At 46.1% G+C, this 17,059-nt stretch overlaps 1 protein-coding gene across 1 annotated transcript in view; it reads left to right on the plus strand.

Moving 5' to 3' along the window:
* The first annotated feature begins 5,224 nt into the window (after positions 1-5,224).
* LOC137504430 (calpain-2 catalytic subunit-like) overlaps positions 5,225-17,059 on the plus strand; it is an 88,818-nt gene continuing 76,983 nt past the window's right edge. Inside the window, exon 1 of the mRNA XM_068232843.1 lies at positions 5,225-5,934. Coding sequence (XP_068088944.1) covers positions 5,701-5,934 — 234 coding nt within the window. The 5' untranslated portion in view covers positions 5,225-5,700. The remainder of the gene's footprint in view (positions 5,935-17,059) is intronic.

The following is a 17,059-nucleotide window of genomic DNA, read 5'->3' on the forward strand; positions in this document are numbered from 1 at the left end:
AAGTGCGGGATTCTTGCGGAAAACTTTCCGCAAAAGTCGGTATTTTCCGCAATAAAAGATCAATTCTCAAAAATGTTCAGGCGCATCATTTCGTCGTTAATTACCGATTTTTTATCACCTAGAAGTAGTAGGTGATATATTCCGCATCCCATTGACTTTAATGAAGTGTGGAGGCTTAAGGGCTGTGCTTGCTGGACTTTAACTTTTTTTTTTAAACACTTTTTCATGCGACCTTTTTACCGCATGATTCCCGCATGAATAATGGCTGTTTCCGCATCTTTTTTCCCGCATGCGGCAAACATGCGGAAAATGTTAGTGAATGCTGAAAAAATGCCGAGTTTACCACTGGCGGGAATTTAGCGGTAAAATTTTGCGGTACTTTTGGGCGTACATTTGAATACGGCGCTGGTAGACTTGGGCGCAGGATCCAGCTGTTAAATGGCTGGTCCTGCTTCTGCACAAGTCCGGGGCGTTTTAATTACTATTCCCCCTCCAGGCCGACATGGATAGTGGGGGAATGAAATAATTCGGCTTCCAGCGATTGCTGGAGGCCGAATTATTGTGTTTTTTAAGCAACTTCGGCTCCGTCTTCTGACGGAGCCGACCTTCCTCACTGAGCGCCGCTATAGACTGATTCCCATTACAGTCTATGGCGGCGCTGGCTGCGCCCAAAGCTAGCAGCGCTGAAAAGCACTGCTCCGTACTTTTGGCCCAGTGTCTCCTGCAGACTGCAGAGACAGAGTTACAATAAAAGGCAGCCCCAACTTCCCTTTAGATGTGCATTTTTTTACTGCCTCTGACAGTCCTGAATCTTCTCTGAATCTGTCTATTAGGCCCCATACACACATCAGACCATAGTCTTTTGAAAATGAAAGATCACAGACCAATCTTACCACCCTTCATGTAGTATGAGAGCCATACTCTACACAGTCTTTTCTATGGAGCTGAACTCCACATCAGATAGAAATCTTTGCAAGATGCTGCACACACAGATGCTGTACAGACACAAAAGATCAGTATCTGCAAAAGATCTGTTCCTGCCAAAAATCCATTCCTGCAAATTGCAATGATAGTCTATGAGATCTGCAGATCATCATACACACATTATTTAACTGACATTCATCTGCAGATCAGATCCACCAGGATGGATTTTCAGATCTGCGGATGATTGCTTGATCTGCAGATGAATGTCAGTTAAATCATGTGTGTATGATGATCTGCAGATCTCATAGACTATCATTGCAATTTGCAGGAATGGATTTTTGGCAGGAACAGATCTTTTGCAGATACTGATCTTTTGTGTCTGTACAGCATCTGTGTGTGCAGCATCTTGCAAAGATTTTTTTCTGATGTGGAGTTCAGCTCCATAGAAAGGACTGTGTAGAGTATGGCTCTCATACTACATGAAGGGTGGTAAGATTGGTCTGTGATCTTTCATTTTCCAAAGACTATAGTCTGATGTGTGTATGAGCCTTTAGTCTTTCTAAACAATCTATGTAATTGCCACAACTTAGACAAACTTCAGAAACTTTACACATGCAGGCTTTCTGATGTGAAATATATCTGAAAACAGGTACCCAAGAGGATAAAAACACAGCCTGGGGTATTCTGGAAAGCCTTGTTTGTTCTGTTCTCACTGCTGCTGCCTGGGGGAGATCTGTCCCCATTGACTTTGTTCTTATCCGCTGGCTTATTGCATCTTCAAAGCAGACGGCATTTCTCTGTGTCAATAGGGCCTGCTCTTATCTGTATGAATTGACATTTAATTACATTTTACGACATGTGCTGGAGGTGTTCACAGCACAAGGCGGTAATTTATCTCCCTGGTCGGTAATTTTAGCTTTTCATGCGGAAACAGTTTTTATGAATGGACACTTTGCTAAGTGCTCGGGAAAGTCTGCTGTTTTCAGCATTACTGCATACAGTAATGCTTTATGAATGATACCCATAGAGTTGTATGAACTGGTTCACATCTCTACAAATCAGATGCAGTAAGGCCTCTTTTCCACGGACTGTTGAACTGTGTGCTCAGCGAGCAGTTACCAGGCAGCAGTGAGCAGTTGTGAGAGGCATTTCACTGCCTATCAACAGTCCGTATAAAAGAGACCTTAGAGAGAGTTAGGCCTCTTTTCCATGGACTGTTGATAGGCAGTGAGATGCCTCTCAAACTCTCACAACTGCTCACTGCTGCCTCGCCTGCCTGGTAATTGCTTGCTGAGCACACAGATCAACAGTCCGTGGAAAGGAGGCCTTAAAGGGAACCTAAACTGAGCAGGATATGGAGGTTTCCTTTTAAACAATGCCAGTTGCTTGGCAGTCCTGCTGATCTCTTTGCTGCAATAATGGCTGAGTCAGACACCTGAAACAAGCATACAGTTAATCCAGTATGACTTCAGTCAGAGCATTTGATATGCATGCTTGTTCAGGAGCTGTGGCTAAAAGTATTAGAGACACAGGATCAGCAGGAGAGTCAGGCAACTGGTATTATTTTAAAAGTAAAAATGCATGTCCTTCTCAGTTTAGGTTCCCTTTAATGATTTTAAATTGCTCCCACTCAAAGTGGCATACATTTTTCAAGAAATCAACATAATGTTTGCATCAATTGAAAATTGCTAGCATCTTATTGACTGTCCCTACAGAACAGAATTTGAGTAAAAAGCATGAGGTATCAGTCACACTTATACCTGCAAATTCCAGCTGCCATTTTCTGTGTTTGGTACTTATCCGTTAGCCGGGCGCATCCTCTAGGTGGCGACAAAACTCCACCAGAGTTACATCTTTCCCTACTATCCATGTCGGCCTGGAGGTGGAATAGTAATTAGCGCCACCTGCCGGATGCGCCCGGCTAACGGATAAGTACCCTGTGTTTTTTTCAGAAGTGCGCTTCAGCGTTTTGTGATTTTTTTTTTTCACTACTTTTTTGTTGTTGTTGTTGTTGAGCGCGTTGTGTATGCGATTTTTGGAATTGCGCTTTTATTTGTACATTTCAATGTAGTTAATTTACATAGTAGCAAAAAAATTGTTTTTACTAGCTAATTTACACAAAATTGTATGTAACTGATATCAGTCACATGGGATTTTTCACAAACCGAATGCAATTTTTCTGCATTTACTGTACATTGACTTACATTACATGCAATTTGCATGCAAAAAAAATTTAAGGGGGGGGGGATAAGGGTATCATATGTGGTTGTTGTACTTTTTGGATCCTTTAAATAAAGTGTTTAAGGCCTGGAACCCACTGAAATCAGCAAACGCGAAACGCAACCGCTAGCGTTTTGTCTGAGCGGTTTGCAAGCGGATTCATGCGCGTTTTCGGTCGCTTTTTGCAACAGTGTATTTTTTTGCTCAGCGGTTGTGTAGTGTTTTACGTGTCGCGTTTTTATCCTAATTGGTCCTGTGAATTATTTTTAATTTTGTTACAGTGTGCTGAACCACAAAACGCTAGCAAAACCGCTCAGTTTAGGTTTTGCTGAGCGTTTCCGCTAGCGTTTCAATACTTTACATTGAAGCGCTAACGCTCCCAAAATGCTGCATGTCCTGCGTTTGCGTTTCTGGGAAACGCAAACGCTCCTGTGGAAGTTGCCCCATCTATTAACATTAGCCCAGCGTTTTGGCAAAGTGCTAGCGCATCGCAGCGCTGCCAAAAGCCGTCCTGTGGGTTCCAGCCCTAAGAAGACTTTTTTGGAATTGTGGATTAGGATGTTTCCAAAAATGACTCCCCTACACTTAGGGTAACAACTTCTTATTACCTTCCATGCTCCTAAGTTTTTTTTTGTGAAGAAAAAAAAAAAAAGAAAAGCAACACTGCTGTGAAATTTAGCGCTGAAAAAAATGGCATTACAATGCAAGTCAAATGCAATGCCATTGACTTTCATTAGATGTGCAGTGTATGTGAATTTGGAAAACCGCAAATGAATTCTGCTATTTGTGAACAGCGCCTTAGGGAGGGTCAAAAATTTCCGTTTTTTTCCCCTTTACAATACCAGTCACCTGGCCCCCTGCTGATCTGTCATGCATCAGTAGTATCTGAATCGCACACCTGAAACAAGCATGTGTCAAATGCAGTTAGACTTCTGTCAGTCAGAGCACCTGATCTGCATGCTTGTTTTGGGTCTATGGCTAAAAATATTATAGGCAGATGATCAGCAGGACAGCCAGACAATCTGCATTGTTTAAAACAAAATATGTCTGCCACCATATTTCAATTGTTAGACATGAACTCTCGCACAAAACAGAAGAAAAACAGAGAAATGCACCCTGTATGTATTTAGAGAGTTTCGCCTGTCTAATTCCCCCTCGTCTGTGACTAATCCCACTGTAATCTGAACTCTCAGCTGTGCCCACTGGTTGCCTCGGCAGAGCAACTAATTTGTAAACACGATGTTAACCCTATGGGTATCATTCATAAACAGGCTGTCGGTAGTGCGGGAAAACACCGTTCTTCTCCGCAACCGGTAATTAAGACTTCTGGGTGGCCATTCATAAAGAAGTCTGCCTGTTGCGGAAGAAGTGCGGAGGTTTTCTGGAGGAAGCTGGCGGCAGCGTGGCGGAAGACATGCGGAAACTTAAAAGCTGCCCGATTCCCTCCCTGCGCTGCTCTGTCTGATGCTGCTTGGGAGGTCCCTCCCATTCATTTATATGTATTCCGCCCGCCTATCGCTACTGTCGAGCAAGCGGTATTTTCCTTCCGGATACCGCTTGCTCTAATCTTTATGAATGGATGTGTTTGTTACTTTTTCTAGATTAATCTAGAAAAACTCCGCACAAGGCGGAAATGTATCGCTCTGTCACATTTTCATGCGGAAAGAGCCTTTATGAATGGGGCTTATGCTGAGTGGTCGGGAAAGTCACCGGTGTTAAGCATTTCCGCATGCGGAAATGCTTTATGAATAATACCCTATGTCTTCTTCCATGAATGCAGCAAATATACACACTGCATATTTATATCAGCCGAGACAAAAATGTTTTTCTTTAAAAGTTATTACGCTGTTGCTTATCTTTTAGAGCAGAGAGGAAGTTCTGAGTTCAGGCGTCCTATAATAGGCACGCACGCAGTCCTGCAATCTCTAGAATTCCTAGGAAAGCAATTAGTGTTCTGAACAGTTTGTTGCAGTATTAGAATTGCACAACTCTCACAGGCTGGGTGCAGCAAGTCTGGCATCACACCTGATTGCTGGGTGCTGGGCAGCTGTGTCTGAGAGCGCTGGGCACACCCTGCATCTGACAGCCCTTCCACTCACTCACTGGCTGGGCTGCCTCTTCCTGCAGCTGTAACGAGAAACCTCCTCTCTGTGTGAGCTGACTATATAGAATATCATCTGCTTTATGCAGCATCCAGAGCTCTCTGTGCTGCCTGCAGGCCTCCCTCCACTCTGCAGCCAGCTGTGATCTCTGTACAGAGGGGCTGTATACTGTCTGCCCTGTGCAGCAGCTAAAGGATCTACCAGGATCTACCAGGATCTGTCCAGCAATCTTCATACAGGGGGACAGTCTGTCTTCTGCACTGATTACTATAGAAGGGTCCCAGACTCCCAGGATCTGCCTCTCCTCTGCACTGATCTCTATAGAGGAGCTGCCAGTATCTGTACTGATATCTACAGAGGGCTCCCAGGATCTGCCTCTCCTACAGTGTGCATGCCCCTCCATCCTGTTGCCCATTCCTGCACTCCCTCCCATTAGCACAGGCTGCCCACTAGGATGGGGTCAGCTGCCAGGTTGGCCCATGAAAGGGCTCTGGCCGATGGCCATGGCTCCAACGAGAAGGCTCTGAAATTCTTGAACCAGGACTACGAGGCGCTGAGGGACGAGTGTCTGCGGTCTGGAACTTTGTTTAAGGACACCTCCTTCCCAGCCATCTACTCCTCTCTGGGCTACGAGGAGTTGGGTCGTAACTCCTCCAAAGTACAGGGGGTGGTATGGAAGAGACCGACGGTAAGTCAGAACTTCACTAATCTGTTACCTGATCAGACATGATCCTAGGAGTCTGTACGAGATCCGCCACACGCGAGTGACTCTTCTCATTCCATCAGCAGTAACTGGAGTCTATTATGTCTGCATGTAATAATACTGATGGGTGAACTGAGAGAAACTACAGGAGGTGGTCAATCATTCTGGCCTGGCTACTATGCAAATTCTAATTTATTAGCAACTCATTGACCAATTTTACCACCTCCATATAGTATTCAATATCTGCTGACACTTATCCTACGTGGAGGTGGTAAAATTGGTCAGTGATTGGCCAATTATAAATAAAGGTGTGTACCAGGATTTAGGCCTCTTTTCCACGAACTGTTTCTAGGCAGAAAAATGCCTCTCAAACTCTCGCAACTGCTTGCTGCTTCCTGGCAGAGCCGGGACAAGGTCCTCCAGCACCCAAGGCTGAGACACCAAAGTGCGCCCCTCCATCCCTCCCACCCCAGCCGTCACACACTGATTGCTATTAGACTAAGAGGGCCACAGGGCCCCCAACCTCCCCAACAACTTAATATCTAGTTATCTGGCTTGCAGTCACTGTCATGTATCCCCTTTTCTTATTTCTTTCTGCTTCAAACACAATTGGGAATGACAGCTGAATGAATTGTGCACCCCCTCCTACACTGCGCCCTGAGGCTGGAGCCTCTCCAGCCTCTGCCTCGGCCCGGCCCTGCTTCCTGGTAACTGCTCGCTGCTTCCTGGTAGAGTTGGGCGAACTGTTAGCGCAACTGCAGCCGAACTGTTCGGCTGCCCAACCTGTCATGTGGCTGTGGCTTTTACTACTTCCGGGTCGCAATGACCCGGAGTAGTACGTCTGCGCTGGCCCGGCGGAGCGTCACACACATGCGCAGAGAGTGCCCGGCAACGGGAGCGCGATCTAGGACGCGCTCCGCCGGGCCAGCGCAGACGTACTACTCCGGGTCATTGCGACCCGGAAGTAGTAAGAGCCACAGCCACATGACAGGTTGGGCAGCCGAACAGTTCGGCTGCAGTTGCGCTAACAGTTCGCCCAACTCTACTTCCTGGTAACTGCTCGCTGCTGCCTGGTAACTGCTTGTAAACTGCTTGCTGCTGCCTGGTAACTGCTCTCTGCTGCCTGGTAACTGCTCGCTGCTGCCTGGTAACTGCTTGCAAACTGCTCGCTGCTGCCTGGTAACTGCTCGCTGCTGCCTGGTAACTGCTTGCTGAGCGTACAGCTCAACAGTTCGTGGAAAAGAGGCCTTAGTGTGTGTGTGCACACATCCAATTTTCATTGATCGATTTGGCTAATTTTGCCACTTCCATGAAGTATGAGGGCCAACAGAATTTGAATGCTATGACCAGATTTTGTAGGTAAGCTGTCACAACTACATAGTGCACATGCACAGAGTGCTCCCAGCCGTGAGTGCGCAATCAAGAATGCATGTCACCGGGCAGCACCAGCGCAGTCAGCTGCAACCACCCCAACCAGGAAGTAGGTTCAAGGAATCGGTAAACGGTGAAGGAGAAGAACGGGTGGGTATGAGGAGAGCCCCCTACTCATGCCTGTTCCCCCGCTCTTAAATTTTTGTATGCGCTAAGGTATCCTTTAAACAATACCAGTTGCCTGGCAGACCTGCTGATCTATTTGGCTGCAGTAGTATCTGAATCACACCTGAAACAAGCATGCAGCTAATCTTGTCAGATCTGACAATAATGTCAGAAGCATCTGATCTCCCGCATGCTTGATCAGGGGCTATGGCTAATAATATTGGAGGCAGAGGATCAGCAGGGCAGCCAGGCAACTGATATTGCTTAAAAGGAAATAAATATAGCAGCCTCCATATACCTTTCACTTCAGCTGTCCTTAAACAAAACTTGAAAAGCTGGAATCCAAAAACCATCCATAGCAGTTTTTGGCACTAGTCTACTTTTTAAGGGAAAATAGCAGGAAACCTAATAGGGCAATTCCGCTAACGTGCTTGGGTGGATGGCACCCTCTAAACTGCTAGGTTACAGATAGGTTGTAGTAAACTATGCTATTCGGCCAATCACAACGCATTGGGCGTGATTCTCAAAGCTTTTTTCCCTGTTTTCACCTTATCTATGTTACATTCTTAAGCTTCCAAAGAAAAAAATATATAATTAAGGTAAGAAAAGTAATATTGAAGTAAATTGAATCAGGAACAACTTACTTTGAATGATTATTTTGCTTGTAAATGTGCTGAAAGGTTATTTTTATCAATTAGGTGATAAATAAGTCATATATGTGAATAGAGCCCATTGCTGTGATTGGAGAACTGTTCCCTATGACGTTTACTTTTCCTGCTGGGTCCCCCAAAGTAGACTAGTGGCAGTTTTTTTTTGTTTGTTTGTTTGTTTTTTTGTTTTTTAACCACTTAAGTACCAGCGGTCTCTGCCAGATCAGTGAATAATGGCGCACAGCGCCTAGGCATAAAAATGGCGCCGTATTAAAAAGATACGTTTATTGCTATTTATCGTTAGTACTGCATAATAATGGTGCACAGGGAAAAAAGAAAAACGGCACACAGTAACGTTATTTATCAATAGTGCAGTTCATATGCCAAACAGCAGACATTCTTGCGCACAGTAATGTTATTTATCAATAGCGCCCTACACAAGCCAAACTGCAGACGTTATTTAACTGCAAAACGGTAAATGGATTTAATGTAACACTGTCAAGGTTAGGCACCACCAAGGGAGATTTAGGGTTAGGCACCCCGAGGGGGGTCTTAGTGTTAGGCACCACCAGGGGGAGGGCTTAGGGTTAGGCACCACCAAAGGGGGTCTTAGGGTCAGGCACCACCAGGGCGGTCTTAGGGTTAGGCACCACCAGGGGAGTGGTTAGGGTTAGGCACCACCAGGGGGGGGTCTAGGGGTTAGGGATAGGTACAGAGAGGGTTCTGTGTGTTAACGCTAATTTTCAATAAAATAAACAGAGCTAAATAACGATAAGGCTTTAACGTTAAATAGCGATAAGCGACAAATGGATTAGCGGCAACACCGTGCGCTTATTATTCGCAGGCGCCATTTTCAGATGGATCCGGTCTCTGCCCCCTTAAGGACCAGAAACGGTGGAACACTGACAGATAACGATGATTTGCCGCACATCACTGCCGCACGTTGGGGACCTGGTCCACCCACTCTGCTGTCTCTATGACAGCAGAGTTCCTGTGCGCCGGTCAGGAGCTGCTTTCATTGGCTCCTGACCCTGCCTATCAATGTAAGCCAATAGGAGTTGCTTACATTGAAAGGCAGGGCCAGGAGCCAATGAAATCGGCGCCTGACCCGCTCACAGGGCTCTGCTGTCAGAAAGACAAGCAGAGCGAGTGAGCTGCGGCGAGAGATGTTGGGATTCAGTGGCGAGATCGGTGGGAGCGACAAACGGCAGATGCGTGCAGCGGCCGCTGATTGAAATCTACGCCCTGCCAGCCAGGTGACCACCAAAACAGGGTGTAGATTTCAATTAGCTTGGTCTTAAAGTAGTTAATAGAACAAGTTTACTTTAATTTAAAAAGTATTATCTTCATTTAACAAAGAAAAAAAAAGTTGAAGACCTTTAAGTTGCCATAGACAGAGCTATTAGACTGTGCGTGTTACAACTCGGAGTGCTGTAAATGTTGCATGCTACAAAAATGCAGAGAGGAGTGTAATAGGAGGACTGCGAGAGGCCCACATAAGACTCTAGAGCAATTTATGACAGAACGTGTTGCTATGACAGGTAGATGTTACTTTAACCAGTTTTTTCATGGGCCATAAAGAAATCCTTTAACGTAAACCTGTGACACAATAGGATGCAAAAATTAGATACTTTCTGCGATCTCAGGACACGCATACAGGCGCGCGATCAAATGAACGTCGTTTAGCATCACGAGGCGATGACGATGCTCACGGCAGATCGGATCTTTAAAGTGTACCAGAGATGAAGAAAAAAATGATACATACCTGGGGCTTCCTCCAGCCTCATGTGCACAGATCCTTCCCACACCGCTGTCCTCCGCAGCTCCGGTATCGAGTCCCGTTAGTTCTCAGCCCCGGCCAGTCTGCGCAAGAGGTAGTGCGCTCTCTGTTTCTTTCCAGCGGCTGTCTGAGAGATACGTAGAGGGCGCATTTCTCTTGTGCAGACTGGCCGGGGCTGACAGAACTAACGGGACTCGATACCGGAGCTGCCAGCAGCGAAAAATGGCGGCTTGGGAGCGATCCGTGTGCATGGGGCTGGAGGAAGCCCCAGGTATGTATAAAACGTTTTTTTTTTTTTAATCTGATTTCCTTTGAGATCACCGATGACTCTGCGCAAAGTACCGTGATCGCTTGACTTCCCGTTCGCGCCCCTCGTGTGACATCATGCATACCGGCCAGAAGATGGATCGCTGAATGTTCGTCAGGAGGGGGGGCGTCGCTGGATCCATCTTCCTCTGTCGGGTGGAGAGTATTCCGCTATAGAGAAAGTGATGTTAGCGTCTAGTCCTGTGCGCAACCAATAATTTCCATCCGGTGTTTATCAAGTACACTGAAGATGTTTGTGCCAGAGCTTTTTATAGTGTTTCTCATCCACTCTCTATTCTGCTCTCTGCAGGGCATGTTCCGGGTACTTTCCAAAATTATCTTTCTTTTATTTTTCTTGATATCATCAAAAATGTTTTGTACAATTTATTTATTTATTTATTTATTTTTTCTTTCTCTTAATTCTTGACAATAAAACGTGACTAGGTAGTCTGAAGGAAGTAACTATAGATTGGTTTGTAGCTTGGTGGCAGACAAACCCTTTTAATGAATATGTTTCTTCACAATCCCTGAGTCACCCGTCTAAACACTAAACCGTGTTGCCAAAATACTGCAGTAAGTTTGCGGTGTGAGTGTGGGCACTAGAGTGACGTGTCCTGTGCTGCTCACAGTTAAAGGGGAACTGAAGTAAGAGGTATACGGAGGCTGCCATATTTATTTCCTTTTAATCAATACCAGTTGCCTGGCAGCCCTGCTGGTCTATTTCTCTGCAGTAGTATCTGAAAAACACCAGAAACAAGCTTGCAGCTAGTCTTGTCAGATCTGACTTTAAAGTCTGAAACACCTGATCGGCTGCATGCTTGTTCAGGGGCTAGGGCTAATAGTATTAGAGGCAGAGGATCAGCAGGGCTGCCAGGCAACTGGTATTGCTTAAAAGGAAATAAACATGGCAGCCTCCATATACCTCCCTCTTCAGTTCCCCTTTAATTCATGTATGAAAAAACTGCACATTCAAGACAAACCCTGGTCTTATTGAGAAATGAACTCGCCTCAGTTCAGATCTATACATAGTAATAGTTAAATATTATACCCCCTTGCCTACCTTGTTTTGTGTATACAATACACAGCCGTTCCGCTGTACTACTTTGGTACACATGTGCAGTGGTGTAGCTAAGGAGCTATGGGCCCTAGTGCAAGTTTTGATTGGGCCCCAGTCAGGGTTCCCAACACAGCCTTTTAATTACTGATATATACAAACTATACAGCTGTTGGGGCTAGTTAGGTGTAGTTTAAGCACTGATTTTCTTTTTTTGCCCCAGAACCTGCATAATTTAGATGTCAGTATTTAACCACTTGCAGGCCACCTAACGCAGATTGAATAAAAAAAAAAAAAAAAAAAAAAAAAGCACATTTCACTCAGATTCATTTTTTTAAATCGCATCAGCAATCAAATAGCAGCAAAATAAATCTCTATTAGTGGGAAGAACGGAGGTAAAATTAATTTGGGTGGTAAGTTGTATGACTGTCTGAGCAATAAACCGTTAAAGTTGTAAAGTGTAAAGTTGTAAAATGTCCTGGTCACTAGGGGGGTATAAACCTCTGGTCCTCAAGTGGTTAAACGGAAGATTTGGAAACCTTTGCCCCAGTGCAAGTTTTCAATTGGGCCCTCTGAAGCACTCTATACATAACAATTGATATGGAGCTCCAAAGCCTGCCAAGGAGGGCAGCAGTGTCAGAGAGGTGTAAGCAGGGCAGGGGACAGCTGCAGTGTCAGAGATGTAAGCAGAGGAGGGGACAGCCACAGTGTCAGAGAGGTATAAGCAGGAGAGGGGGAGCTGCAGGGTAGAGAGATGTAAGCAGGAGAGGGGACAGCTGCAGGGTCAGAGGTGTAAGCAGGGGAGGGGGAAGCTGCAGGGTCAGAGTTGTAAGCAGGGGAGGGGACAACTGTAGTGTCAGAGAGGTGTAAACAGGGGAGGGGACAACTGTAGTGTCAGAGAAGTGTAAGCAGGGGAGGGGACAGCTGCAGGCTCAGAGATATAAGCAGGGGAGGGGACAGCTGTAGGGTCAGAGAGATATAAGCAGGGGAGGGGACAACTGTTGTCTCAGAGAGGCGTAAGCAGGGGAGGGGACAGCTGCAGTGTCTGAGAGGTGTAAACAGGGTAGGGGACAGCTGCAGTAGTGTAAGCAGGGGAGGGGAAAGCTGCAGTGTCAGAGAGGTATAAGCAGGGAAAGAGACAGCTGCAGTGTCAGAGAGGTGTAAGCAGGGAAGGAGACAGCTGCAGTGTCCAAGAGGTGTAAGCAGGGAAAGAGACAGCTGCAGTGTCAGAGAGGTGTAAGCAGGGCAGGGGACAGCAGCAGTGTCAGAGAGGTGTAAGCAGGGGAGGGGAAAGCTGCAGTGTCTGAGAGGTGTAAGCAGGGGAGGGGAAAGCTGCAGTGTCAGAGAGGTGTAAGCAGGGAAAGAGACAGCTGCAGTGTCAGAGAGGTGTAAGCAGGAGAGGAGACAGCTGCAGTGTCCGAGAGGTGTAAGCAGGGGAGGAGACAGCAGCAGTGTCAGAGAGGTGTAAGCAGGGGAGGGGAAAGCTGCAGTGTCTGAGAGGTGTAAGCAGGGGAGGGGAAAGCTGCAGTGTCTGAGAGTAGTAAGCAGGCAGAGGAGAACCAGTTTGACGATGATTATCACAGTTCAAATCGCATACAAAGATCGTTACAATACCCGCATAGCAGCAATAAAGCTAATACAGTGATTGACAAAGGGCCCCTGATAAGTCCTACTGGTTCAAGGGCATCTTCCATGCCGCTGCCCAAGTGCCAATATTCAATGCCAATTGACAATTCATCCAACCAAAATGACTGGATTGTACGTTGTTTAGAAATTCAGCTGAAATTCATTGTGGAGATGATGGTTTTACCAGTTGTTGAGCGGTCAAACATCCTGGCAGACATCGATTGGTCCTGCTCATATTATGCCAGGTGCAGCCAAATGATAGACATACACAGGAAGCTGCGGAAACTTCCGACATAAAATCAGTCAGAGGTGCCAGACCATGGGTTTGATTCACAAAGCCGAGATAACTGATATCACGGCTGTGAAAAAGTGCTCTGCGAGCGTTTTAGCGCATTTTTGCACAATAACGCAAATTTATTGCATGAACGTGGAACGTTAATGTGTGGAAAATTCGTGAATTTTTGCGTGCGATAACCGTTTTCACGCAAAGCACTTTTCACATAACCATTATCACTGCTTTGTGAATCAAGCCCCATATATGTTGTTTACCGGTTTCTGACTGACTTTAGATCAGGAACTTGATTGGAATGATTGATTGCTCAAGCTGATTGTCTCCTGTGCGCCTGGCCTAATGGACATCATCACGATGGGCTCTATTCTCAAAAGCATGTGCGGTATTTTTTATTTGTGCGGAAATTAAGCGCATGCGGAAAACGCCGCAAAATTTCCAGATTCACTAATATTTTCCGCATGTTTTCCGCATGCGTGAAAAAAGATGCGGAAACAGGCATTATTCATGCGGGAATCATGCGGTAAAAAGGTCGCATGAAAAAGTGTTTAAAAAAAAAAAGTTAAAGTCCACCAAGCACAGCCCTTAAGCCTCCACACTTCATTACAGTCAATGGGATGCGGAATATATCACCTACTTCTTGTAGGTGATAAAAATTCGGTAATTAACGAAGAAATGATGCGCCTGAACATCTTTGAGAATTGATCTTTTATTGCGGAAAATACCGACTTTTGCGGAAATTTTACCGCATGAATCCCGCACTTTTATCACACTTTTTCCGCATGCGGAAAAAACATGCGGAACATTTTGAGAATCCCAACTTGCCGGTATTTTGGGTGCAAACTTCCCGCATGTACTTTACCGCATGCGGAAACTCATTGAGAATAGAGCCCATTGAAGTAGAGAAACCAGCTGGCAATCTTTGAAGTAATCCATGTGCTGAAACTGGATAATGAGGGCTACTGCTCTGTGCAGATAATAATTACTCATGCAGGATGATCATTTTTTGCAGTTTGTACTCCATGTAGAGCACAGATGCGAAACTACAAAGGAGGTACAATTTGCACTCACGGGGAAATATGTGAAATATTTATATAATAATACTGAATTACTGGAAGACAAGTGAAGCAGGGATATAGATTCATAGCAATTCTTTTATGAAGGAAGCATTTCATTTAAAGAATAAGTTATAAATATATTCATTTGGTCCAAAAATGACTTTCTGATCAATAATGCAGGGATGATCCATTACTGATTTTGCTTTGCTACAGAGATGGGATGTCGCCCTGTCTGCCTTCTCTTCACAAACCCCTCCGTTCTACAGGAACCTTTATACACTCACTGCATCTCCACACTTCCCCATACCACTTCCTGCAAACTCTGCAGCCCAGTCCTGTGTGGAAGCTGAACTAGCAGATCAGTGCAGGACAGTTTCTATACCTGATAGCTGAGGCCGGATCCACACTATAAGACAAAGACAAGACAAGACAAATAACATTTATATCGCGCTTTTCTCCTTGCGGACTCAAAGCGCCAGAGCAGCATCCACTAGGGCGCGCTCTATAGGCAGTAGCAGTGTTAGGGAGACTTGCCAAAGGTCTCCTACTGAATTAGGTGCTGGCTTACTGAACAGGCAGAGCCAAGATTCGAACCCTGGTCTCCCGTGTCAAAGGCAGAGCCCTTAACCATTACACCTTCCAGCCACCAGCGCTTTTGTGAGCACTTGCGTTTGATTAGCGCTTGCTGAACGCTTGTTAAAAAATCGCTCCCAATCACTTTCATTAAAGTCACAGTAAAAATTTGTCAAAATCATGGTAACAATTGTGTAAAAATCGCCACGATCGCATATGGTTTTTGGGATTGTGGCAATCGTGGCGATTTTTATGCCATATTTTTTTTTTTACCACAACTTTAATGAAAGTGAATGGGAATGATTTTTTAACAAGCGCTCACAAAAGCGCTTATAGTGTGGTTCTGGCTTCAGGGCAAAATTGGTAAATCCTCACTGACAGCACACTGTTGTCATGCTGGGTGCACTCTGTGTTAGGAAGCCCCCAGCAGTTGCTAGCCAGAGAGACCCCCAGTAAATGTAGCCAGAGAGCCCCTAGTATAGGTAGCAGGAGACACTCCCTCCCCAGTATAGGTAGCCAGAGGGCATCCCCCCCCGTCCCCAGTATTAGGTAGCCAGAGAGCCCTCTACCCCAGTATAAGTAGCCCCCCCCAAAACCTCTCTGGGATCCACATGCTGCCGATCTCCTTCCCAGGCCTCACAGGATACAGGGCTGAAACCAATAAGACAGGACACCTTGGGGGAAAAGGGCCATGTGTGCGTCCGCTCATCTTCAGAGGTACTCGGGGACATAAGTACTTCTGAAGGCTGCCCAAGGGCCAAAGGCATGGAATTTGAACAGGGGATAGTGGTGGTCCGAGGACGCGGGGAGAAGCCTGGGAAGGCTTTATGGGATCCAGAGACTTCCCTCTACACAGGTGAGTATCTACATTTTTGTTGTGTTTTTTTTCTGGGGTTTTTTTGCATTACATTTCCTTTAATCTGGCTGCAAGGCTTTGTAGGAAAGTCAGATGGTGGTAATGTGATTGTGAATTATTTTTTTGCACTTGCTGCAGCTGCAGTGTTTACTAGTCTGGATAGTGTAATCAACTGATTGCCTTTGACTTGTTGGAGGATGGTGCTGTAGAATGGTCCTCTGGGATGTCATGTGGTGGGGGTTGCTATGGTGATGGTTGTAAATACCATCATATTGCCATTACTGGCAATCCTTACTGATTGTGGATAGCCTATATAAGACATACCTACCGTATATACTCGGATACAAGTCGACCCCAATATTTGACCTGGATTTTTTTTATTTACTCAAGTACAAGTCTACCCAGGAAACTTGCACTTGGGCACCAGGATGTCTCAGTGTGGTCACTGTGACCCCTCTGTGTGGCCCCAGTGTCCGCCAGGCTGTGTGGTCCCTCTAGCTTTGTGGCCCCAGTGTCCCCTTGGCTGTGTGGCCCTTGTAGCTATGCGGCCCATGTCCCCCTGGCTGTGTGGCCCCTATCTGTGTGTCTCGTTTTACAGGAGCTGCAGCAGCCAGCATCTGTCTCCCCTTCCCCAAAGTGCTACAGCACACAGCTTGCTGAAATTCCCCCCTCCCTCCCACCACCAAGAAAAGGGACCAGTCTCACTCCCTCCCTCCCCAGAAGCTCTCCACAAAGCCCCCCTCCCCTCCCATCACCACGCAAAGGATGGCTTCTTCTCCCTCTCGCTCAGCCCTCTGTTTCATCAATGAATGCAGCATCAGCGCTGGAGTGGAAACGTAACTCACTGACTACACAGCGCGACATCCTCTGTTGTCCCTCTGCTCGTTCTCTGGTCTGTTAGTTTACAATACCACATTCCGATGTCATGTGATTTCATCTGTCATGTGACATTGGAGCAGTAGCTGTGGTATTGTAAACAGACCAGCGTGAGCAGAGGGACTAGAGAGGATGTCTCCCTGTGTAATCAGTGAGTTTCCGCTTCAGCGCTGACCATTAGATGACTGTGACAGAGGTTGGAGAGAGGGGGAGAAGACCATCCTTTACGTGGTGATGGGAGGGAGGGGGGCTTTCTGGAAAGCTGCCAGCGTTAGGACTGAGTAAGGGGAGAGAAAGAGGCTCCCCTACAATTCTCTGCTATAAGTTGTGAAATTTAGGACTACTCAAGTATAAGGCGACCCCCCCCCCCCCCCACTTTTATACTTTGAGTCAGTCCTAAATTTCTCGACTTATAGGCGAGTATATACGGTAGTTTATTGCTTATATACACGCACCGGGCCGGCGCTTCAAATAAGGCAGAGGGGGCAATTGCCCCCAGGCCTCCG

This window comes from Hyperolius riggenbachi, chromosome 4 (genome assembly GCF_040937935.1).
Source record: "Hyperolius riggenbachi isolate aHypRig1 chromosome 4, aHypRig1.pri, whole genome shotgun sequence".
In the NCBI taxonomy this organism is placed as follows: domain Eukaryota; kingdom Metazoa; phylum Chordata; class Amphibia; order Anura; family Hyperoliidae; genus Hyperolius; species Hyperolius riggenbachi.